This window comes from Hippoglossus hippoglossus, chromosome 4, assembly GCF_009819705.1.
Source record: "Hippoglossus hippoglossus isolate fHipHip1 chromosome 4, fHipHip1.pri, whole genome shotgun sequence".
Taxonomy (NCBI): Eukaryota; Metazoa; Chordata; class Actinopteri; order Pleuronectiformes; family Pleuronectidae; genus Hippoglossus; species Hippoglossus hippoglossus.
Genome location: NC_047154.1, coordinates 20,335,203 through 20,361,149, shown reverse-complemented (window position 1 = coordinate 20,361,149; position 25,947 = coordinate 20,335,203). Strand labels below are relative to the sequence as shown.

Here is a 25,947-nt window from a genome sequence, read left to right as displayed (position 1 = left end):
TCATATTTTTCGTGTTCGTGTACAGTTTGTGTTGAATTGTGTGTTTGTGCTTGCTGCTGTTCTGTCAGGAGATGGCAGCAGAATCCCTCGTGAGAGAAAACCCACTGAATTCAAACTCCTCTTCAGAACACTGGTGGTCTGTGGGAGGAAGGGGGGGGGGTTCTTATTCCTATGTATATCTTTTATATTCTATACTGGCCATTTCGATATAATTCATTTGCTTTGATCAGTGTTGAGGTGATTTAGTTTAGTTTTCTACTTAAATCCTCACTCGCTCACTTTGCTGAGTCCAGATCTCTGCATGACAGAGTGATTAAGCCGCTTTTGCATCTATTGTTGAAAATCTTATCTCTTATCCACCTATAGCGCGAATATTACTTCAGTGTCAACTATATATTTTCCTGTCCCCCTAAAGGTCTGTGGACTTATGAGGGGATTTTATCTCAGGCTACACTCATTAGGTTTCCTGTTTTTGTCCAGAGGTTGATCCGACATCTGTCCCGACTCCTGATAGTCACTCATCTTCTGTCACTCTAACGTACCTTCATAAATTAGTTTTTATCCGGTGAGGACAGGTTGTCACGGGGACAATGGGGAGCAGGAAAACCCTGGGCTCCGAGGACCTTTCCCCTTTCACACCCTTCCCCAGGCAGAGTCGACTGTTCCTCACGTCATCAGTGTGGACAACAGTGCGAGAGGGGGGGTGGGGGGGGGGGGATCCATTACATCTGTACTGCAGGGAGAATTTGTTATTCCCTCATCCCAGAAGAATGACAGGTCCCTATTGTTTTCATTCCTTCACTCCTCCGCAGCCACGACTCCTTTCCGTGCCGGCTTGGAACAGGATATGGTGGAATTTTTTGGGGGGTTGGTTATTTTTTTTTCTTCTTCTTCTTTTTTTTACTTCTTAAATGGTTTACATTGTTCATCTGGAATTCTACAACAATCTGTAGCAGCTATATTTAAATGTGAAGTCACGGATGATCTTTTCTGGTTTCTGGTTTCTATCGCATGCAAACTGGTGGAAAATAACCAGGTACATTTACTCAAGTACTGTACATTTACTACAGTTTTGTCATACTTGTCCTTTACTTGAGTATTTGCTTTTGAGGCTATGTAATACCTCTGCTCCACCACAGTTCAGAGGTCATAATTTTTACTGTATTTTTCATTCTACTTCAATTATGTGCCGATTATAGTCACAAGTTATTTTTCAGGTGAAATTTAAAGATTTATAACACGATCAACTTAAAACTATGATATAGTATTATGGGCTGAAACCCCCAATTAACCTCTGAGATGCTCCTGTGACAGATCTGTTTGTTGGCCCCTCCTTCATTCTGTACCCAAGACCCAGAGATCAACCAGTGCTCCTGGAACACTGTGGTCCTGTAGGAGCACAGTATGAACTGGAAAGTAGAGTTTGACACAAATAAGGATCAGAACTCAGTTCAGTTTATATTAAATTTCAGATGTGCACATTCTTAAATACATTTGGAATTTGATCAAACCACATACAACCAATAGCAAGTGCTGCAAAGACAAATCTTGTTTATATAACTCGTACATCTTTGAATTTTCCAAATTTCATGTATTTTTTGTTATATTAATCCTTTAATACTGTCTTTGTCTCTATTTGTTACCACATCTCTGTTATCATCTCAGCATTGTTGGAACCACAAAAGACTAACTTATGAACATTTTATTGGACTAGGTTTTTCAATGAGAGAGAAGGACTAATTATAAATATATACATCCATTATCTTTACCACTCCTAGTTGGGTTTAAGGTGGGGTACACCCATGGTACAACCTGGACAGATCCACCTGTCCATCACAGGGCCACAATACAGAGACAAACAACCATTCACACTTACAGACAATTTAAATTCTCCAATTAACCAAACCTCCACCCGAATGTCTTTGGAAAAGTGATAATTGTAATTATACATGTTTTTTAAGTATTCAAACCTTTTTAAAGAAAATACCTCCCAGTAACAAATGATTACTCTGTGACATTAGTCTATTTGTTCCTCACAGTAGGAAAACTTGTGGTTTGTTCTGTGGTTGAGTTGGAGGCAGTAACTGTGACAGAGGTCGGGGGGTGAGGGAGGGAGGGAGGGGAGGGGAGAGAGGGAGGGAGGGAGGGAGGGGAGGGAGGGGAGGGAGGGAGGTGAGGTGAGGGCTGGGCCAGGATGGCCTGGAAGTGTGCCTCCAGCAGCATTTATAAACATGGCCCCTGACAGACCTGAGGGTCATTGTTTACATCCATCTTTACGTGCCATTTCTGGTTGTATGTCTCTGGCACCCTGACAGTGCAGCTGCAGGAGACCGTCCGGCTTCCTCCTCTTCTGTGTGACAGCGGTGATCTTGAAGACTCTGTACCTGTTCTCCAGGGAAGAACACATCAGCTGGAAGCAACCAAAATAATTCCTGTTTAGATCTTCTGAATACCCAGCTGCCACCATTTCTCCTCCAACAGCCATGTACAGCTCCAGCTACTCCCAGGCCAAGTTTGGCCTGGAGGCAAGGGAGCCCCTGCACAAGCCCAAAGGAAAGAGCTGTGGCTACTACATGAGGATCGTCTTCTTCTTCTCCTCCCTGATCCAGTCCCTCATCATCGTGAGTCTGGTGCTTTTCCTCATCTATGGACAGCCAGAGAAGTCTGCAGAGGAGAAGAGGGTCGAGGTCAGTGGTTTCTTCTTGTTCAGAGAATCTATAGAGATACGAGCAGAGAAATCTCAGTTTGATTATCTTAGATATTAAAGATCATCTCCTGACTTGTTTTAAGATGAATACTTACATTTGAATTATATTTTTGTATTCTTATATTTTTGTATTCCCATAGAAAACATTATAATCATATCTATTTCAAAGTTAAGTAACATTAAACAAACCATGTTTTTTGTGGAATGATCTTTCAGACCATTGTTAGGCTTTAAAAATGAGATGGACTTATTGTCCACATGTGAAAAACAGTGATGATGATGCTGAGTGATGTGATTGTTCCTCTGAAGGACCTGGAGCTGAACTTTAACAGACTGAGTGAGATCAACATCCAGCTGAGGAAGGAGAAGGGCGAGCTGGGAGCTCAGCTGGCAGCTCGCACAGGAGAGAAAGCTGCGCTGGAGAAGGAGTTGGCAAAGCTGAAGACTGACGCCAACAACACAGAACATCAGCTCAAGAGTAAAGTGGTGAGTAGATGATTAATATGGAAAAGATCTAAAAAGAAAAATTACCGAGAAGCAGCAAGCCACAAACTGTCAAGTAGTTTTTTACACAGCTTATCAAATCTTTGAAAATTAAGATTGAAAGGTTTACTTTGAATCCCTAGTTTTCTTTGTGTCACCATGGTTTTAGTTATAAGCCACAAAGCATGAATAATGTTATGTCATCTTTTCTTCCATGCACAGGCTGCCTGTGTGAAAGCCAGTGCAACAACACTCAGCATTCTGCGGCGTCCCACTTCTCCGATCCAGCTCCCGGTTCCCGTCACCAGCAGCAGTATGTGATACCAGACTAATACTGTGCTGTTTAAAATACACTGAGAGACTAATGTGGCAGTAATTCATTAATAAGTGAAATAATGTTAAAATAGAGACTGGACAGAATGATTCTATGGCTAAAGTGTTTCAGATACAGATAAATAAAAATGAATATAGGTACGACTTTCTAAAGGGTCCATAGCTTCTAATAAATGTTAATAAGTTATTTATTAATGGTTTGTAAATCAGCTTTAAGACAGTAATAAGGTTTTGAGTCTCAGGTTTGGGAAAATATCTCTGGCTGTTATTTAACAGATTGGTTTAATTGATGGTTTATATTTATTTATTAATGATTTATTAACATTTATATCAACAAATCTGTTGATTTATTAGAAAAAAAAAGTATTTCTTGTTAATCTTTAATAGCTGATCTATAAGGCATTGTTAAATTATTTATTAGAAATTAATAATGCCATTATTTACAACTTGTAAACCCTCTGTAAAGTGTGATCTATTAGAAACTGTATTAATATTTTCAGAAAATTGAATGAGTATAATTTTCCCATTTAATGTTTCCTGTGTAAACTCGGTTCTTCTCTTCTCTCCAGGTGAATTAAGAACGATGCAGAGCCTCAACGCTCAGCAGAAAGCAATGATCAACCTCATCCAGGCAAACTTCACCCAGATGGTTCAGTACCTGAGCCAAGAGAGAGACAATGCCCTCAAAGACCGGGACACACACCACCAGGACGCCATCAGCCTGCGCAGGGAGAACACCATGGTGAAGGAGCACCTCACCACCTACACCAGGTACAGTGCTGTGTGTGTGTGTGTGTGTGTGTGTGTGTGTGTGTGTGTGTGTGTGTGTGTGTGTGTGTGTGTGTGTGTGTGTGTGTGTGTGTGTGTGTGTGTGTGTGTGTGTGTGTCTGCTCACTGTGTGTATCTGGAAATACTGAGATTAAAGGGCTTTTTATTATTGGTTTCTTTTCCCAGGAAGTGCAAAGAGGACTTTGCGAAGTCTTTGGACGGGATCATGACGGTGACCAGGGATTTCCTGAACCGCATCAACAACCTGTTCCCGCAGCAGCTGACCTTTCACCTCACGTGTGACAGCCAGCACGAGCAGATGGAGAAGATAAGAAACAGCTGCACCAACCTGTCCAGAGACGTGGAGAACAAGTTCCAGATATATCTGGACAAAGTGGGCAACAAGGTGCGTGATTTTTCATTAAAGTGTGTGTGTGTGTGTGATCCTTGATGTTATTATTTGAGATAACAGATGGACAGACTAGAAACTTGTAGGTAAGGGGCAGAGAAATAGCTCAGTTTCTTTTATTAATAGAAACTAGATCAACAGGTAGAAGAGGAATTTAGATCCTCAACACCTACTCGGCTATAAGTATGCAAACATCAGCAAAATGTACTTATAGTACCGAAAGTAGAAGTACTGTACTTGTTCTGTAGACATATAGTATGTAATGTATATCAAAATGATACTGATGCATTCATGTATAAAAGACCTTTTACTGCTGATGGTGGCAGGGGTTGGATCCCTCAAAGGGTCAGAAGGAAAGTCTGGGGGGTCCTGAGATGATTCACAGGATAAGAAGGGGATAAAGTTTTATATTTAAAGTTTTTATTGAGGCTTAAACTGTTTAACTTGAATCATAAGAGAGATTTAGAGGCATTTTAAACATTATATTTGTTTGTTATTTTCCACTAATGTCTGCACATGATATAGAGCACAACAGGAAAGATTCCCATCACTGATTTTCAACAAAATAAACCATGTAAGGAGTGAAAGCAGAAAAATACCACCAACCAAAAAACAAAGAAATTAAATTCCACCACACCCTGTTTAAAACAGGTTTGAGTGACTACATGCTGTGGTGCCACCTCTGTTTCTGTTGGTTTAACTGTTCACAGTGGATATTTCTCTCTATCGTGAAAAGCTGGTGGAATATTCCAAACAACCAACTGAATGGGAAACCGGCTCCTCCAGGGAGGAAGTCTGAGCGCAGCATCATTCGTGATAAATCTAGTTAAAGAGAGACACATCCTCTGAGGTGAAGTCAGGGTCAAAGCAGAGGTGAAGTGTGTGTCTCTGCTGATACAGCAGCAGCAACACAAACACCTCAGCAAGTAGGTTGAAGCAATATTTAATTTGGGTGCGAAACTCACTGAGGGATCAGGAGTTGTTTATCTGAGATCATCTTTATCAGTTATTTTCATGCAGAAAGATCCAAACTCAACTTCAACGAAAACAATCAATTTAACTTTCTTTTGTCTCCTTTTTGTCGGGTGAAGATGGTTCTCATGAGCATTTTAAGATAAAAATATATTTATTAATTAATGTTTATTTTTATAGGGAAGAGTATATAACAACAAACACAAGCAGCGCGGGAACATTCATGACTGCACGACTCTTTTTAATTTCTTTTAATTGTCATAATACATGAACAGAAATTCAACAGTTACAAAATAACTTATAAAATAAAAATATATTTTTTTTTATTTTCAATATTGATTAATCAGCTGATTATTTTTTTTATTTATTGTTTTAAATGACTTAAAAAGGTCAGAAAATGTCAATAATCAATTTACAATTTTTCATACATGGATATAAATGTGATATCATCAAGGCTGCTTGTGTTTTAGTTGGGAATCTACAGAAACTTAGAACCAGTTCGACAAACATTAAATCTTTAATCCGACATCTGACCTGGGCCGAGTCCTGGAAATAAGCTGAGTTTTCAAACCGTACATTAAAACTTACGGAACCTTTACATTACGTTCAGCTCCATATTTGGTCAAACGTAAGAAGCCGTCATCAGCGTCCGAGGCAGTAAACAGTTGATTTCGAGCAACAATAACATGTTTTGGTTCCTCTCGGACACAGTGAGCATAGATTCTGTTCTTACCTCAGCTACAAAGCCTGAACACCAGCATGACGTTGAGGAAAAGGATTTGCATCGCCAACATTCAGATAGAAATAGGCACACGGGCAACAAAAACAGGTACGATTATGTAAAGGCGCCATCTGGAAACACATTTGCTACAGAGAGTCTGACACATTGTTCAACTAAAGCCCATTATCTCTCTCTCTCTCTCTGCCATCCTCTCTGCTGACGTGTCCAACAAAGCAACTAGAAGGGCACTCAGTAGAGAGCACACCTCCACCAAGGCCCAACTGTCCCCGTCAATTCAATCATCCAAGATCAAGATCCATAAATTATTCTCTGGGAAATCAAATGGCTTATGTCCCAATTTTAAAGACGGTGGAAAACAAAAATCCCGGGTTCACCACTTGGTCCAGATCCAAACCAAAGTTGAGTGATTTCTTGCATGTCCCATCCTTCTGCTAGGTTTTGAGGGAATCTGTTTTTTCATAATCCTGCTTACAAACAAACAAACAAACAAACCAGGGGCGAAAACCAAACCGCCTTGGCCGAGGTAAAAACAATATTTAAACTGGAATTTTATTGATTTGAATGATTTTCTTGGTCCAGGTGTCAGAGATCCAGGCCCTGTCCAGTCGTCTGGAGGTGCAGACGATACATCTGTCGTCCGATCTGCAGCAGTGTGAGCAGAATCGCAGCAAGACCATCGCCGAGGCGGCCGGGCAGCTGCAGCTCAAGCAAAGGACTCATGACGACCAGGTAGATTTGATCTGAGCTGGGATGTGCACTGTGTTCGGATGCATGTGTGTGTGGCTGGGAAGTGGAGAGATCCATGGAACAACAGTCCTTCCTCAGGATCTGGTTATAAAACTACGAGTGACATTATAAAATCTACTGTATATGATAATCTCCTCCTGTTTTATGTGATAAAAAAGAAATGTTTCCCATTAACACATGAATATTTTGTTCAGGTTGAAAAGCTACTGATGGAGCAGAACAGGTTGAGGAATGAGAAGAAGCTGCTGGATGATCGTTTGGGCCTAAAAGAGCAAGAAGTCAAGGCCCTAATGCAAATGGCTCAATCCGCTCTTAAGGTAAAATAAACACAGATGATAAATATAAAGGACACAGAGGATATATAACCACTTTGTTATTTTGTCTGACATGAAATTAATGAGGGAGAGGAAGTGCAGAATGAAACCATCATTCACATGTGACAGAAATTCATTTTCGTGCCCAAATAAAGTGTTAAACAGGTTCAAAGATCCACTGCTTCAACCTTCAGGCTAAATGTCCTGAAAGCACAAACTTATAAATAAATATCTTATCTCATAAATAAGATTTCCTCCACTGGTTATACTGACATCAGAGCAGAGGTCAGGTTGTGCACGTGACCTGTAGCAGATAAGAGGAGTCTGAACGCTGCAGCAGCCGGAAGGACGGACGAGGAGAGATAACAAAGGGAAACAGATCTTCAGTCATGAGTCATCTCTGATTCCACAGTTATGGGTGAACGGTGCAGGTGTTCATGAAGAGTCCGAGAAGCTGTGTTTAATAAAACCATCTTGTCCTTGCAGCCTGGTGTTCCTAAACTGGGAGGCCTTCAGGCTGCGTCCCAGCAGGACAGACAGACTGTGCCTAACTGGTCTAACGGGGCAAACGGCATCAACAAACCTGCAACGGTAAACTACAAGAGAAACTTACAAATCTGCTATTTATTTTTTTTATTCATTGTAAGAAGCAATTTACACACGACACGATTACTGAGCAATTACACATTCATTCGTGCACCATTTCTTTATGCATTATTGTAAATAAAATGTTATTCTGCAAACTGCATCAACTTTAATTCAAGTATTCTTGATTTGACACATTTTATTGTATCACCTCATTGATGGTTAATCATGGTTGTTAACGTTCTGTCTTCCAGGGGAGATGAGAGGAAGCAGCAGAGTGTATATATTAATATCCTGATCCCCCCCCCCCACTCCATCAAACACAACCTGTAAATACTCAGCTTCCTCTTTAATGACACAGTTGCTGTGGTGCATGCTTTGTTTAGCTCTGCTTTAAGCTGAAGGCTCCTTTGTGTTTTTACTCGTGTTTGAGCTCATTTACTGTGAAAAGTCTTTGTATCTTTACTCTCAGGTAAATGTCAATGGTGTAAATATTTTCTCTCTTGTGTGTCACTCACTGTGATTGATGTAGTTTAACAAATGACACTGGAAATTCTTTTTATTGCCATGGAATTAAAAAATGAAATGAACCCAAACAACTGTTCTGTCCCCGGCGTCTTTGTGACAGTAAAAATACAACAAAGACTTTGGGCAGCAGCCGCTCACTCGTCTGCTATAAACAGAATATTCTCAAAATAGCTGAATTTGTGTTTCCTGCTGGTTCACACGTTTGAGTTTCTACCTCAGCCCGGATGATGATACACACATCGAGTCATAAACTCGTCATCACAGACTCGTCGGTCGTCCTAAACAATGTACAGAGGGAAAAACCAAGAGGAAGAAATGAGGCGTGAATCAGACGGATGGTTGTAGTTTTTATCGCTAACTGAACACAGACGAGTTTGGACTGCGAGTTTATTCATTGGCACTTTTATGGTGCATTTCAGGACAGTAGCTGTTGTATGAACTGCCCTCAAGCTTTACTACTTCCTTTTCCTCTCATGAGCACAAAGCCATGAGCACATCCAGTCAGCTGGTGTTTGCTGTTGTAGGAATGTGTTCGATCATAAATCCATAAAAAACTAAAATCATTTTTGTAATAAACCATGTTTCCAGTATGAAACAACAGGAGACAGAATGAATATAAATGTAAAATAAAACAAATACACATATTTATGGGGGCAGGTGCTTTAACTTGTCATGCTTAAGAGTTGATGTGGTTGGTAATAATTTTAGTGTCTGAAATGTGCATTATCACATTTGACGTAAATGTGGGAATCATATAAACAACTAGAGGGATTCTCAGAGAGGAAAAACAGCACCAGGACCAGGACGGACGACTTTATCACCACATGGCACGTGTTGACATAGTGAAAGAAAAGGATCCACCCGTTTATCTGGATCGGCTCCAAAACCTGATGGGTTCTTCCTTAGGTCAAGCCAAAACGTAAGAGGAAGTAAACACCTCAAATTATGTTTTCAATCATTTTAAAATGTATTGGCTCGAGCTCCTCTGTGACCCTCAAAGTATTTTCTGTCGACACTGCTGAGCTACAGCCAATGGATGGATGTCATTTCTTACATTGTGAAACTGACGGTAGCAGTTATATTTTCTTACTCATGTCAAAACTTGGAATTCCTGAGAACACCTGACGTCTGCACTTTAAACGTTAGAATTTCCCCAAGCATCAGACGGACGTGGAAAAATAAAATTCTCATCTGGATAGTACAAATATTTGAGATGCCTTCCATGTTGCATAAGAACACATTAAAGTAAACTCACTGTACTGAGTGTTACAGGTGAGTCAGCCTGTCTCCTCTCCTGAGGAAATCCTTTGTTTTCAGTCTCATGACACACACACACACACACACACACACACACACACCTCGACTCTACACGGGTACAGGGTGGAACTGGCTGTACTGGACCTGGTTGTTTCAACCCCACATCTCTAGAGGGACATTAACCAGAACCACAGGAAACTGACAGGACAGAAACTAACAGCTCCGGCTGTTTGTCAGTGCTGAACAACAGTCTGACACACAAATGGGTCGAGTCAACTCCCCAAATATTTATTTTACACATTTAAAAGTACAAATGTATTATATTTATTATGAAAAACCATTAATATTGTATAATAAATTTGTCTGTTTGACATTTGCATTTTGATGAATTAAATGTATATATATAGTCACACATATCAAGTGATTTTTAACTTTATTCAAACTTTATTCCATTTAAGTGTATTGGTCAGTTGGTTAATCAAGACTGAAATACAATGAATCAGTGGATTTACAAATCTTGGACAGACTTGACTGACTTTGCCTCTGGAAACCATGATGTTGACATTTGTGATCTTCTGTAAAAGGTCAACAGTCTGAACATGAAATTTAAAGTCCCCTGAAGATGATCGGGTCAGATGTTAGCCATGTTAGTTTAGCATGCTAGCGGGCTAACTCTTGCTAATAAACAAAATGTAAAGCAAATGGAAATGTCATTAGTCACAGACAAAAAGTGGAGAGATCAGTCAATTAACTGTTAATGCTAACATGCTATGATGTTTATCTCAGTATAGCATGCTAATACTTGCTAATAAACAAACAATACAGCTGAGGTTGAGGTAAATATCATTATATCTGATCAAAAAATTGTAAAAACTTCAGCTGGTGCTTGACGATAAGTGGAGTGATCACCAAAACGTTCCCGATGCTAACATGCTACTTTAACAGGTATGATGTTTATCATGTTAGCCATCTTAGTTTAGCGTTAGTTTAGTTTGGCTAAAATTCACTGAAGTTAATCAAATTGATCCTTAAGGGACGATAAATGTCTGTATTTCTTTTGGCAAATCATTTAATAGTTGTTCAGATATTTTAGTTGGAGCTGAGGTGGTGTTACAGCCTAAGTGTCAATCATCAGTGTTTATTAAGCTACTCGGCCGTTAAGGCTAAAACATGTGGCTTGTAAAAGTGAGAAATTAAATAATACACTATTTTTGGTAACAATGCACAAAAGGGAAAAAGTATTGTGTTGTGGTAAACATAACAATCTGCAGGATATTACACACAAACGTCACCTTTGAAAGGAACCAGGCCCCCAAATTTACTGCCTCTAATTTGTACGACAGCACGAAACCCTTTTAGCCTGAACTTCCCCTGTGTCGTGATCAATCAGAGGGAACATGAAAGAGGACAAAACGGCTGACAGAGCAGTGCGGAAAGAGGAAAGGTCGGGTAACAGAGACGCAGTTGAAGGAGATAAAAAAGAAGGGAGATGGGCAGTCGGGCTGGTGTACAGTAGGGCCAATGTCGTCAGAGACTGGGAGGCAAGAAACCAAGTGGGGAAGAAGGGTGAGGAGGTCAACAGGGAAACATAAATATTTGATCAAGGCCAGATTGACAGGAGAACAAAGGGCACAGAGAGCATTGCCTCCTAAAGCAAACCTTTCCCACAGAGTGGACCTGGGTCTGTCTGACTGCCTCCACACTGTAGGTCTGTTATGTTTCACTCTATGGGGGGGGGGGAGGAAGTGGGAATAAATCTTAGACTCTAATATATTTAATCTGAGGGAAAAAACTCAACTTTCTGACAGAAATTTGTCTGGTAGCCAGAAACACATGACCAATGGATGTGTAACTAGGTTTGTAACTAAAACTTTCACCATAACAATTACAAGGTACCATTTTAAAGTTGCCAGTCGTCCTTATGACAAATCTGATTTGTTACAAAAACACACACAAAACTATTTAAACATCCAGGATCCACTGGGACATTTATTATGTATGAACATATCACCAATTTTAAATGGTTAAATATTACATATTATACAACAAATGGCACATGTGAAGTAAATTTCTCATCAAACACACACACTCAGCAGAAACGATACCTGCTCCGCAAACAAATCCATCATTGTCCTGCAGAGCAAGTAAACATCCAATCATTGAGTGTGTGACCTTCAGAAGTCTGCAGCTGGCTTCACTTTAAATCTTCTTGGCTGCTGTGTTGTGACCCTAGAGCCCAATACATGTATTCACATATCAAAGGGTCTGAAAATCTATTTTTAAATTACGACTCAAGACGAGCCAAACACTGGTCCAGCACATGGGGCCTCTGAGGCACCTGTCATCACGCCGAAACTATTTCAGTCCATTAAAAAGCATCGACAGAAAACAAACATGTTTGTGTCTTGGGAGAAGAGGCATTTTCTGCAGCCAACAACACGAGTTTTATTCTCTTCACTCTGGCACGAAGCCATGCCCCTTTGTCTCGTTGTCTTTACTGATCCAACAGGGACGGCACAAGAGCACAGCTTTCCTCTCCGAGCAGACCATTATCACCATGTTTTTCATGTTTTCACCACATCTCATCGGACTATTTTCCGATGCAGAAATCTTTGAAGATGATGTCCAGGATCTCCTCCGCCCCGACTCGGCCAGTGATCCGGCCCAGGCTGGTGAGAGCCAACCGGACGCCTTCGGCTGCCAGAGCGAGGTCGGTGTCACGGTACATTTTGTACTGAGCCAGGGCCGCCACGCACTGCTGCAGGTGGGCCCTGTGGCGAGCCTGGGTCAGGGTGGGGCCACCAGACAGGGGGTCGCCACACCTAGAGAGGAAGTCAGAGAACAAAATGAAACAGATGAGCAATAAAACCCATTGTTTTTTTTTGGTTTGGAAATGTTGAAAGCCCGACTCACACCCCCTTTCACAAAAATCTGATATTTAAAAGGATCAATTTGCAACAGAATCATTCTGTTTCTTTAATTTAGTTTTAATTGAATGTAGCATAAAGCAGGAATTGAGCATTTCTGAATTTGGTGTTTGATATCAATCTTTTAAAACTTGCAAACATGTGATATAAATGTATCACAGGAGAAATGAGAAGTCTCTTTGATGAAACTTGTCCTGACACAAGAGAACATGATGAATAATGGCTCCTTACAGAGTTTTGACGGAGCTGTGCAGCAGCGTGAGGAAGTCCTGCAGTCCTTCATCAGTGTGACACGAGATGAGACAGACAGGAGGAAGTCCAGGGACCCGTCTCAGCTCCATGTCCAGCTTCTGTCTCTCACCTTCAGGCAGCAGGTCGGTCTTATTCACCACCAGGAGACACCTGTCTGCAGGAAACGCTATCACAACACAGGAAAATGATAATGATTAAAAAACTTTAAGTCAAATTGTATATTTTATTTTTCAGTTTCAGTTGTTAATCAACACCAACGACTCAGCTATTTCTCCCTCAGGCACATTTCTGTTTGATGATTTAAAATGACTTCAACCTCCCTGACCTGGATTAACCTACCACCTTTTAATGATGATACTTGGTGCTGAAACTAATTATTTTATTTAGTTTTCTTGTGAAGAGCCTTGAAGTCTCTCTGAGAGTCTCATCAAGCGAAGATGCCACAGCATGATACCTGTGTCAGTCTGCTCCTGGGCGGGCAGCACACTCCTCAGATGTCCCTGTAGAAAAGCTGCAGCCTGCTGAGCGTCAGTGGGAACGTGAGCACAGTCCACAACCACCAGAGTCAGATCTGCCTGCTCCACCCTGGAAACAGGGAAGTAATCACAAACCATGTTCACCTCCTCACACTGAATATCCATCACGTCTGCTGTGAAGCCGGGAGGTTTGGGTGCTCATAGGAGAACTGAAATTATAATGACATGAGATAACCAGAGATAAATATCTTAAGTTTTTAATATCGTATGATTCACCTTCTGTCATTTGAATGGAAAATTTAAAGTTTTCGAAATTAATTAATTCAGAGAAAATGAAACACATCCATCTTATTAGGCAGCATATGTACGTTCCTAATTTTTCTGTAAAAGTTACTATAATGAGTTTTTGGAACATGGAAAATATGAGAGTAGCTGTCACTGCATTAAGGTTTTATATTTGTTCTACACCAGTGAGACATCTAAGAGCAGAGGTTTGGTGTCTGTCGTCTAAGGACTGTGACAGACGCAGGATTTGTGTGGATTTGTGGAATCTCTCTGTAAACACACATCACACAGCACACCACCTTTCACTACAGTAAATAACTGCAGCTCTACTATGTAAATATTGTACTGTTGCTGTTGATGAAGAATTCATAAAGTTTGGTTAAAAAATAAATATACTGCGCAATTTGTTACACAAACCGTATGAGTGATGGTTTTGATATTTCTTGATTCATATTTTTATGAAATACTCTGCAGCTCTGTCTCACTGTGACCCAGCAGCAGCAGCAGCAGCAGCGGATGCTTGTACTTACCATGTCCTTCCTGTAGTGACCCAGGTCACGAGCCTCTGACCTGCTCCCTGCACACAACAGTTCCCCACAGAACATAAACTGCCCACCCTTCCTACACTTAACTTAAACAAACAGCCAAAGAATTACAAAATATTTGCACTGAAACTGGTATTTTTGTAATCTGATGTTCATCTTATTTTTTTTTTTCATTGATAGTTTTCATCTGATTCTGTTACGACTCAACAAACAATATTAAAAATTAATTTAAAAAAAAGCATTTTCAACAGGATCATTTCCCATTGAAAAGGTGGATTGGGTCCGTCTACCACTTAATATATTTCATTAGTGCGATTTTCAGTGAAGTCATTTTACAAGTCATTGCTGTGTGATGCTTTTCCACTTGCCAGAACTGTGGAAAATATTTACCTCTGCCCCACTCCTTTGTTTTTTGGTATTTATTATGCTATTTATGGTATTATGGTATATTTGAGGTATGATATTTACGAGTGTGAGTAGGACTGTTGGGCCTTGGCGGAGGTATGAAGTCTGCTGAGTAACATTGTAGTTTATATTTGTCTATTTTGAAAATGATCATATTTTATTCTGAATATTTACTGAAGATCTTAAGTTCAGAGAGAAACACTATTTTGGTTACGCACTTAAATCAACTGTAAATAAAGAAAAGCCTTATTTTCAAACTTGGAGCTGTTTTCCTTTTACAGCTGCAGCATTAATGCAACTTTCTATAAATACAGGAAACATTCACTGATAAATAATCAATTAATAATCAATGAGGGAGTGTGTTATGCGTTTTTAACTCTCCAACACCAAACCCATGTAATAAAACATGTCACTGAACACGTATCCGAGTTGATGCATGTGTGAGTCGGTGTGAACCAGGTTCTACTTGCGTGTTTGCCTGTTTGTGATACAGCCGTGATGACGAGTGCCACGAGCTCTGCTATTCTTCCCTGGTGTAAACAGTGGAAGTAGCTGCTAGTAAATGGCCATATATGTCCTTTTCTCTGCATCACACATGAAGAACCTCTCAACGGTGAAACAACTCCCCAACGAGGAAAGGTGGCTCATCGTTACGCAACCTCCTGAGAGTGTTTGTCCCGTGTATTTATAACTGTGGCTCAGCATAAAATAAACTCTGGAGGTTTCACAGACATTACAAAAATATAGCATCATGTACAAGGGAAAACAATTGACTTAGTTCTTCCTTTCTTTGTTCCCAGTGACATATTCCACTGGTCCCCAGCCTCATTTAGTTCTGTTATATTATACACATTCAAACAGTGGCTGAAGCAGCAGAGCAGTTCTCTACACATTTCTATTGTTCTGTGAAGTTATACTGCATCCTGAAGTCAGACATTCAAAATATTATTTGTGATTTCTCAGGATTGTTGGTCGACTTCATCCAAATCTTGAGAGAAAGTTATGTAACTGATTAAAACTGTTCCATTTGCTCTCTACCTTTCCCGAGCTCGGCGGACGCCCTCTCTCTCCACCAGGTCCGAGCTGTCTCTGAGGCCTGCCGTGTCACTCAGGAGGACGGGGAAGCCACCGATGTCCAGAGCCGTCTCCACTATGTCCCTGGTGGTCCCAGCAATGGGGGACACAATGGCAGCAGGTCTCTGGCCTGGATTAAAAAAGGTTAAGGATGAGGTTTAGCTGTTTTTTTGGGGGATTGGACTCAAAGCTCAAATCTTTCTGACTTTCTTCACACCAAATCTGTGGTTTTCAGCCCTGAGGTCATTTTGCTATTTTGTCCTCTACTGAAGATATAAGACTTTGTATAAACTGTTCAAATATGTAAAATTTCATATTGAAAAAACAAAGGTAATTTCCTTTAACATGAGTAAATAATGTATTTGTTCAAGACTGTTTCCAGCCAAGGAATCATTTTGCACATTTTATGCTCTTGTGAGTATTTCGGACAGTAAAGGTCACTGCAGTCTCCTGTATATAGCCATCATCTATCATGGAATTAAAGGGGTTCTCACAAAATAGTTGTTTCTGTGTATCAGCCATTGTAAATTGTTTATTTTCTTCATTTTGTTGTATTAAATTGATGCTCATTAATGAAGAAGAAAGGATTTTTCCTGTGATAACAGAACATTAACTCTTCTACTACTTTTTTTTAAACTGAAGTTCTGTGCTGTCCAAACACAACAGGGGATATCTTCCGTCATCCTTTCCGTTTTTCTTCATTCAGGAACTTCACGGGTCCAAGACGCCAATGAATCCCACATCCACTGACGCTGACAGCTCATTATTACTTGTCTGTGCCTTCTGGCCCCCGTGAAGAATAATCAGCACAGGAAAGGATAACGGCACTTTATCTTGAATTTGATAAATAACCCTATTATTCTGATAGGAAGCTGTGAGGAGCCCCCGCCAAGCCTCCACTCTGGATAGTTTATATAATGTGCTTCCTAATGATTTCAGGATACAATATCATAGACAAACATAACCTCACACCATAAACAACAGGGGTTTCATTAGGTCGACACCAAATGACCAGTGATTTAGAATCAAAACGTTAACATTAACGTTACAACAATAAACAAAGAAAATATTCAGCATTTGCTATTTTATTTATATGCATGTGATACATCTCCACTTGAACATGGCAAATAGGACATTGGTAATTTGATCAATCCTGATCATTTGTCCTCTATTGTCTGCTTCAACACAGATTCTTATTTCAAAGTCAGACTGATGCCTGTTTCTAGATGTATCTCCTGTGTGTGTGTGTGTGTGTGTGTGTGTGTGTGTGTGTGTGTTCACTGGTTCCCTTGGTTCTCTTACAGAGTGTGTTGAGGAGGCTACTTTTCCCCGCGTTAGTAGCTCCGGCGATGACCACCTGAACTCCACTGCGAAGCCGCTCGCCCTTCCTCTCGTCCTTTAGGTGTCGCTCCATCTCTGCTCGTAAATAGCTCACCGATGTGTCCACTGCGAGGGGCGAGACGGAGACAGAGGAGGGAACAGGACATGACGATGGCTTCACGTTCAACTTGACGTTTGTGGCCTTGTAAAGGGAATTTCTGTCCTTTGAAGGAAAAAAGCCCGTCGTCCTGCGTCTGACACCCGTCGTCTAGACGATAAATGGGTCACGGACTGAAGCGGAAAAGTGTGTTTGACAATGCACTGCATCAACAATAAGACATTTTTCTTAAAGAGAATGAATTATACTTCTTAAAGATTTAGACTTGAGATAAAACTTCAGATGTGAAGGAAATCATGTGAAACGCAGTATCTTTGTAGGAGGAAATAGAATGTTTTATGCCAGTTTTTCTATTTATGGATCATAGTCTATTATTATTTGCTCGGAGGCATGAGCCAACATTTCGTGCCACCACAACAAACACTAGTTCCCAGGGTTTATTGTGTCGCAGCTTCACAGTTTGTGAGGCTCTGTGAAGAGCTGCGCCAGTGCCAGACAGTAGGCGACAGTCTCAGGGGGGACATCCCTCTTATGCTCACACACATACACACATACACACACAAACCAGACACACACACATACAGAAAACCTCACATACACTGAAAGCATGGGAAACCTGGCCGCACAGACGATGCTGCTGGCAGCGTTATTCCTGTGAGTGGCATGGCAGGTTCCCTTTGAAGGTAAGACAAATGCTTTTACTGTCCCTCTGCTCTTCCATCCACACATCCTAAAGGAAATTGGCCTTTGAGCAGTTGGATGGCTATAGCTTCTCCCCACTGTGCAGCAAACTCACACGATAGCATTTCAAGATCCAAACAGGAAGACAGCCGGGCTCCTCTCGCTTTAAAGAGAAAGCCCTCGGACCCGCATGCCTCCCTCTAAAGCCCCAGGGACGACAGTCCTGTTATTTTTCTGTTAGGACAACGTGCACACATACCTTGGTTTAAGACCCCGTCCTCAATGAGTTCATCCTCACTGAAGTCGATGAAGGCCTCGACATGAGCCAGACACTGTGACACAAGCAGAACAGAGAAGAGACATGAGAAGAGGCTGAAATATGTGTCATCCCATTTTAAATCTGAAGCCATTTAAAAAAAAAAATATTTTTCTATTTCGAAGTTTGTTTGTGTGTTGAAAGACAAGCAGGACTGGCAGTGAACAGGAAACTAATGTAAAATAAATCTGGATAGTGACACAGCAGCTCACGTGGGTTTATTCTAGTGAAGCACGTGATACTTAAACACAGGTAACTAATTAATTAACATAAAATATTCATAGTCACAGACTAAACATTTTGGGTCTCACAATTTTTATTTCTAAGTGTTCACCAACACATGTATTCAGTGTAGGTACAGGCTGCATACTGCTGCTATATTATATCTATCTATAGATCATCAGTGTATTAACCACAGCACTGATCAGTATCTTGAGTGACACGTCTGGACAGGAACACAACAGTGGTATAGCTGCACAAAAACAGGAAACGTCAGATTCCCATTCTTTAATCCTTTCACAGAAGTGCGAAGCCCAAAAAAGCAGCATTGTTTGGGTGTCAGATGAGGCATTATACAGATGGTATACTTCCTATGAATTGGATTTCCAGTAATCTGAAAACAAAATAAAGGCCTGGATCAGATTGCTTCTTGGAACTGTCTTAAGAAAGCTAATGACAAGCAGCTCAACAGAGTTTCTCAGGGGAGAAGACCTGGACCACTGTTCGTGATCTGGTGCCAAAGTGTTGCAAGATTCCTCGTTCCAAAGATTCTCACAATCGAGGAGGGTTTGGCTGGAATCCACTGAGTTGAGGTGCTCATGTGCGGTCAGTGACCTGCTGCTCTTAGGTGACTCAAGAAGAGGTAAAGGAACCCTCACCCTCTTTCAGGAGTTGTAAACAAGAAACACCCAACGTCACTGAAGACATCATATCAGGGTAAAGAGCAGCCTGTAGCTTCGCTGGAAGTCTTATTAATGAATGTGGTGTATTGCAAATAAGTTGTCTAACAGTTTATATCCAGAAAGTTCACAACAACAAACTACAGACGGGGCTTTGACTCAAGTATCAAGTGGTGCAAGACAACCAAGCATCTGAGTCTGTTCGCTAAACAGTCTGAAGCATTCAACAACAGAACAAACGCCTCCACTAAATACATTGACGTCAACAGTGACCCGACTCTATGCACAGTATATACAGGATACTGTGTAGATAAGAAAAACAATACTGCTGCACAGAACACATCAATATGTTGATTTACTGCCTGCTCTGTGTGAGAGTGTGTGCGTGTGAGAATAACTCATGGATCTTGATGATAACAACATTTAGAGGAAGCATATTTAGGGGACTGATAGTTATGAGTTTGTGCAATTTAAAAATCTGGTGAGTGAATGTAAATGTGTTTTCATAAAAGGACTGTTGGGCCTTGGTGGAGGTGTGAGCTCTACTGAGTAACATTCTAGGTACAAAATGCATTTTTCAAGGCATCTCTACCTCCTATGGGACTGTAGACCTAAAGTTTGTATGGATAAAAAAATGATTCATAAAGATATGGAAGGATAATCCCACTTCTTGATGACATCATGATGACATCATTATGAAATTGCATTAATTGAAACGTTGGGTTTGCCTGATTGGAGTTTGTACGGGGCGCGCAGGGCACATCGCCCCTCTGAGGTTTAATTCATCCAAAACAATGCAAAGCCAGATGCCCAGAGATGGAAAAAACATTAAATAGTCACTTGAGAGAAGGTGGAACAGCAGCGAGTTACATTGCAGGCGATGCTTTTTTAAAACCTCTTGTTCTTTGAAAGTCAAAAATAGAGCTGAGACACTGGATGCTTACTAGTGGCTTTCCTGAGGAAAGTCCAAATTAACCCCTCGACAGGGTCACTCTGCAGTTCAGAGGCCAGGACAGTAAAGAACTACACAGAACACTGAGCAGACGTCTCTGCCATCTGACATCATCACATGATAACTTTCATACATGAAGTAAACCTGTTCCTTCAGTCATAGAAGGAATCAAACACTATCTTCAGGGACATTTATTTCAATATATATAAAAACAGGTTTACTGGAAGGGAACAAACAGTAGAGTTGTGGAAAAACTTTACTGGAAGTGAAATAAAATGTTTTACACTTGATGATCAGTTATATTTTACTGTTAAAACCCCTGTACTAAGTTACTACTAATAGTATTCCATTTAATAATAAATATAAAAAATACCAACTTCTTTCAATTGAATAGACTAAAGTATTTGACATGAAATATATATTATAAAATATCCCCAATTAATGAAGTAGTCCCATCAGTATGTTACCTGATTCCTCTTAACGCCAGGCTGGGTTTCCTTTTGTAGAGTAAAAGTATTTTTCTTTTCTTTCTTTTATTGTATTTTTCTCTTTGACTTTTGCTTTTGTTTTGTTTGTTTAGTGTTATTTTTCCAGGGCAGGAGGGGATGTAAGATAAGTATCTACACGTGCATACACATCAGTATTTTGATTCTCAGTATTGAACAGAAAACAGGCCCCCTTCACGTGTGAGTCACATGAAAACAGGAAGCCTCAGAGCCCTGTAAATTAATCCATCAACAGTGTGGAGCAAGAGCAGCTGCAGAGTTACATAAAAAAAACCCAGAAAGCATTGTTTGGGTGTGAAAATACTGAGGCCTGACCTACAGTCATGGTACCGACAGGTAATTTCCAAAACACCAGACATGCACATGTCTCTCCAGGGAGAGCTCCAGGATTTGGGCTTGTTGCTGCTGTGAAGCTAACGCACGATTGGACACATTTTTTTGTTTTTTTTAAAGACAACTTGTAATCTGTCAGTTCAATGACAACATCTGGCAGAGTCCGAGTCACGTAACAGACCAGAACAAACCCAGTGTGAATACAGGTCAAAACCAGAAAGCAAGCAGAGATTCTGAGAAACAGAGATGTGTGATCATCAAACATTCAACTGAAGGACCATTAAATACACAGGTTTCTAGAGTAAATATGAAATGACTTAAAGATTTATCATATGTAAAAGTTATTCATTAAAATCTCTAAACATAACAAGACGTATGTTGAATATGTTGTTGACTTGTGCACTTTGACTTTTTAGTGCATCATATGATGTATGATGAAGGAAAAACACACAGCCAGTTAGCCAATTAGCCAGTCGGCTGTTTCTTCCATCCACTGTTTGTATAGGTCACTCCTAATGGATCACTACTGTTCATTGACATTTGCTGTGTAATGTGAATAAAACTTTAAGAAATGACCTTATCTGTGAACATGATTAGCGCCTGCGTCCGGTAGATTTTCATCAGTAATCCAGATGAAAACATCTGTCTGCATGTATATAAACCTCTGTCTCTGTCTCTGTCTTTCAGGTACAAACGCTCAACCTACCCGTTTCAGTCTGTGGCTCCAGTCCTGGTAGAGGCGTCCCAGATCTCCTGACATCTGCCTGAGAGCCTGTCTCCTCTGGGCCTCCGTCTCAGCGTGGATCAGATCCCCGAGTCCCTCCACCTTCAAGCAGCATTGTACTAGTTAATATTATAACAACAGAAGTACCTGTTATACATTATTATGCTGCAATATCTAGAGTATATACATATATTTAGAGAAAATGTTCTCCAATCATGTTCTGGGTTATCAAAACAACTGACTTTTCAATGTTCTTTCGGTTTTACCTAGGAAACAGTTTTCCAACACCCAAGTTTTCCTTCTTTGATGGGATTATAATTAGGAATAATTTTATTCAATTGTAAAAAACGCATTTGCCCATTTATAAATAAAAAATTTAAATGTACTTAATACAGCTAACATTTAGGATAAGATGATTTTTTATTAGTCCCATTATGGAGTCATTTGCTGTTTTACAGCAGCAAATGTGACAATGAAAAAAGAACCTGAAAACAAAAGGACTGAATAAGTAAAACTACTGTATAAACACAAGGCAATATAAAAAAGAGAAGTAATATATCCAATGTAAATAGAATATATATAGAAATCTAAATCATGATAGTGTTAAACATTATACACAGAATATCCACAACAGCCCCTTATTAACACTTACAGCTTTATACTTGGCTGCTTTTTAAAAACAACAACACATTTCTTTCATCAATGAAAGAAATGTGCAAAGGCCAAAAGATGCAAAACGGGACCTTGAATGACCTTGAATTCCCTGAGTGTTTCTGACCCTGTTTATTCCACATGTAATCTGTAAATTTACTCAGAAAAGCTCAAATCTGACCGACCTCTGTTAAACCCAGTTTCCCGGCTTGAAAGGCCCTCCGCGTGAACTCCCCAGCTTCAGCAGGCCTCATGCCAGGCACGCTTCCTGAGAAACACAAACACAGCATACAAACTTAAAAAACCATGTATGAGGTCCAGGGAGGCCATGCATCTTGCACACAAGGCGTGCACGGGCGCGCACACACCCACACACAAACAGAGGATGATGAAACCCAGGGTCAATGTGTCACTCAGGGTTCACGACATCGCAGGTCAAAGAGGTCTTCAGTGTTTTCTCAAACATTTTCCAAGTCTCATCAGGGGGAGACAATGGTGAGCAACAGAACCATTTGGCAAATGAAGGTAATGATCTGTTAACAACGGCAAAATATTCTATCCAACATCCTGCCTGATTGTTCTTAACTCACCAACACTCTCAAAAACATTTTAGTTTTACAAAATAAGAATTATTCACAAATGTCTTGTGACATCACTGTAATGTTTTATTTAACTTTTCCTGAACAGTGAGATCCTGATATTGAGTGATGGTTATTAACATTTCTCATTATACAACACTGCCCTCTAGAAGGTCCGTGGGAGAACTGCAGTGAGAATATTACTTGTCAATCACAGGAGGATTGCTACACTTGCCAAGACAAATCTTATAAGCTTCATAGAAACAGGAATGCATGTGTCAGACTCCTCTTTGAAGTCCCAGTGATGGACAGTTGAAGGATTCGACTAGAATCTATATTTAGACGTTTTCTGCAGGCTTAGCGCTTGAGAGCTTTGGGCTATAAAGACAAATATACCATCGATGCCCTGCAAAGCAATAAGGAGACTGTTTGTTTGTATTATACTGCATTCTGTCAGACTCATTAAGACATCTGGATGTTACCTAGAGCCTGTAAGACGGCAGTAATGACAGCAGAACCCCCGTGGATGTGGAACTCCACACTGTCCTCTCCCGTGAAACTGTGAGGAGCTGATGACAAGAACACAAGAGACACGATATTATTGAGTCTTTCAAATGCAGCACGTAAAAGTTTAAATGTTTAGAAATACCCTAATTAAACTACCAGTGGGTGACACTGATAAAGCTACAGATATTCACAAGGTTAAATGATATGATAAGATAAAATAGATCAGTTGTAGCTTGTAGGTTAGAGACGTTTTCTAAAACACACAAGGACGGGACATGACGTTAATATTTAGTAATAGAGTTGGTTTGGTTTGACTCAACAAGGTCCTCACACAGAGATTGAGGGTGTGTATTTTGATTTCAAAGTACCATACAACAGTTTAAGTATAATTTGTTCCTTCACGGTGGGCGTACATTTACTTCTAATCAAGCCTGTTATGTCATTGCTAGATTCAAGACAACACAAAAAAACCACAGCTGGCACTTGGAAGGTTGCTTGAAAAAGGTTATTTCATGGTTTCATTTAACGTATGACTATCTGTGGAAAGACAACACACATCTAATATAAGACTTATTTTATTCTAAACACCCTAATCCAATGTGTGTGTGTGTGTGTGTGTGGTCCTAGGGAACAGACCTGGGAACCAGATGACGAGTCCTCGGTCCAACACTTCTTTGCCGATGGGGTCTGTGATGCTGCGCAGCATGGCGGTGCGAGGAGGAGGTAGGCAGCGTGTGAGCCCGGCCATGCACCGCAGTGTTGAAGCTGAGGACGGACCGCTGACTCGCACCACAGCGACCCCACACCTGCCATGACCTGACGACAGTGAAAAGATAGTCTCGGCATCAGCCAGTGCAGATGGGGGGGTGCAGTCACGGGTGGTCAGGAGCCTGCACGCTGGAGTTCTTCTGCTGGAGAAGAGGAAGTAATAAGACACACTGTAAACTCTGATTACGTGTTTAACTAGTAACGTAAGTCAATGTTTGTTCTTACATAAGCTTCCAACACATCGTATGAAAAAAAGAAATACAGGACAAGATAATCAGAAGAGTGAAATAAATGAAGTCTCATTAAAGGTAAAGATTAAAAAGCTTTTCTATTTGCTAATAGATTCAAGGTCGAAGGGAAATTTGCTTCTCTTTACACAAGATATCTGCTAATGTTGTTATTGATTGTTGTGATTAGGGCTTGGCAGAAAAACGTCATTAATAATGATCAGAGTATAATTTCCATCAGTAGCAAGATAACAAGTGTTCAATCTATATCAATATATTGAATATGTATTGTGCAAGTTAAATGACCCAAGATGTACAGAGAAAGAGGAGTTTCAAACCACAACCTTCACTCAGGAGCAAAAATCAATCTGTAAACTCAAAAGAAATAAGAAAGTGACATTTGCTGTGATAGTTATTGATATTGACTTTTGATCTCTTTATGATTATTGGTTGTATCGTCCAGTTATATTTCTGTCTGATGATGTTTTACTGACATTTACAGGTTTTCATTCACTTCCACTGTTCATATCTAGTCTCAACCACAGGGAGCAGATGAACGGAGGCTTGAGAGCAGAAGTAGAAGATGTGGAAACAGACCTGCTTGTGAGCGTGTGGACGGCAGCAGCTCTCCACATCCCACGACTGACACATGGAAACATGACTAAACCGCTCTGACTCCAGACCTGTGACCTGTGGCTGGTTTCAGAGACTGAAGCAGGAAAACAAACATGATGCGAACAGCCCTCCCCCCCCCCCCCCCCACCCCCCCCCCCCCCCCCCCCCCCCTGTGCACCTCAGCCTGAACAACCTGTGGAACTGAACCCAGCAGTTAAATGGAAACTGTTAAATATCCACACGTGTTTGTTTTTTATCCTGTGAGAAGTCTTCATTCACAGACTCATGCTTCTCTAACAACTGATTCCGCCTCCATTGTTTACACTTCACCTCGTGAGTCCGTCCCTCCCCCCGCTGACTGTGATTGGCCAACGCAACAACACGGTGAGAGTATTTAGATTCCTATTCGTTAACAGCCCGTCAATCTCATGTAAGACCCGCCTACTGTGCGCAGTTAAATATCGTCCGTGTTGCTACTGACACCGTGTTTTTACGTTCCTGTCCGATTTTAATAAAAAAAATGGCTTTTCTGCTGCACGACTGAATATAAATAAAATAAATATGTAACATTAACAAGGTAAACTGAATTAAAAATAACTTTTTGATTGTAATACATTTGATTAATTTGCTTCTGACTAATGTCTGTATGTTTGTTGATATGTCTTTCTGTCCTTTGTTTGTGGTTATTCCATAGAACAAGGTGAATAGATCAGGTTGCAAAATATAATGTTCAGTAGAAGTAGATGTGTTCCTGTTATTATCAATTTGTTAAAGTAACAAAGTGTGCTTCTTCAAATATATAATTTTCTGTCTCCATGCAAATCGTTGTAAATATGCTAAGTGATTATTTTAAGTAAGATTTTGTTGTATTTAAACTAAATTTTAAGAAAACATCCAGTGGTGTTTCTAATGTTATCATACAGAAAAGATGGTAGACTAATTA

At 40.4% G+C, this 25,947-nt stretch overlaps 2 protein-coding genes across 6 annotated transcripts; one reads left to right on the top strand and one right to left on the bottom strand.

Annotated features, from left to right (window-relative positions):
* The first annotated feature begins 2,228 nt into the window (after window positions 1-2,228).
* On the top strand, window positions 2,229-8,659 carry plvapb (plasmalemma vesicle associated protein b). The gene is made up of 9 exons (XM_034583180.1): window positions 2,229-2,687; window positions 3,017-3,193; window positions 3,413-3,503; window positions 4,093-4,294; window positions 4,478-4,697; window positions 6,994-7,143; window positions 7,356-7,478; window positions 7,962-8,066; window positions 8,315-8,659. The coding sequence occupies exons 1-9, from the start codon at window positions 2,484-2,486 to the stop codon at window positions 8,321-8,323; spliced, it is 1,281 nt and encodes a 426-aa protein (XP_034439071.1). The 5' UTR covers window positions 2,229-2,483; the 3' UTR covers window positions 8,324-8,659.
* Window positions 8,660-9,771: 1,112 nt separating this feature from the next.
* gtpbp3 (GTP binding protein 3, mitochondrial) lies at window positions 9,772-25,149 on the bottom strand. 5 transcript variants are annotated; one of them, XR_004613650.1, is made up of 12 exons: window positions 24,987-25,149; window positions 24,031-24,305; window positions 23,370-23,456; window positions 22,495-22,577; window positions 21,641-21,760; window positions 18,188-18,260; window positions 17,112-17,255; window positions 15,774-15,939; window positions 13,479-13,609; window positions 13,004-13,190; window positions 11,927-12,667; window positions 9,772-9,946 (listed from the first exon to the last, which is right to left on the bottom strand). XR_004613650.1 is itself a non-coding variant. In XM_034583174.1 (11 exons), exons 1-11 carry the CDS (start codon window positions 25,046-25,048, stop codon window positions 12,436-12,438), a joined length of 1,560 nt encoding a protein of 519 aa, XP_034439065.1. In that variant the 5' UTR covers window positions 25,049-25,149; the 3' UTR covers window positions 11,807-12,435. The 5 variants fall into 5 exon arrangements, 3 of the variants coding, with proteins under 3 accessions (XP_034439065.1, XP_034439066.1, XP_034439067.1); XR_004613651.1 differs by having other exon boundaries at window positions 11,935-12,667; XM_034583174.1 differs by lacking the exon at window positions 9,772-9,946 and having other exon boundaries at window positions 11,807-12,667.
* Between the last annotated feature and the right edge of the window lie 798 nt (window positions 25,150-25,947).

Excerpts from the sequence above, each read along its gene's own strand:
- plvapb (XM_034583180.1), top strand. The coding sequence starts at position 2,484 with ATGTACAGCTCCAGCTACTCCCAGGCCAAGTTTGGCCTGGAGGCAAGG. Across the intron at positions 2,688-3,016 it reads CAGAGGAGAAGAGGGTCGAG|GACCTGGAGCTGAACTTTAA; the intron begins GTCAGTGGTTTC and ends GTTCCTCTGAAG. Across the intron at positions 3,194-3,412 it reads ATCAGCTCAAGAGTAAAGTG|GCTGCCTGTGTGAAAGCCAG; the intron begins GTGAGTAGATGA and ends TTCCATGCACAG.
- gtpbp3 (XM_034583174.1), bottom strand. The coding sequence starts at position 25,048 with ATGTTTCCATGTGTCAGTCGTGGGATGTGGAGAGCTGCTGCCGTCCAC. Across the intron at positions 22,578-23,369 it reads TGCCGTCTTACAGGCTCTAG|GAAGCGTGCCTGGCATGAGG; the intron begins GTAACATCCAGA and ends TGTGTTTCTCAG. Across the intron at positions 12,668-13,003 it reads CACAGCTCCGTCAAAACTCT|GTGTGGCGACCCCCTGTCTG; the intron begins GTAAGGAGCCAT and ends CTTCCTCTCTAG.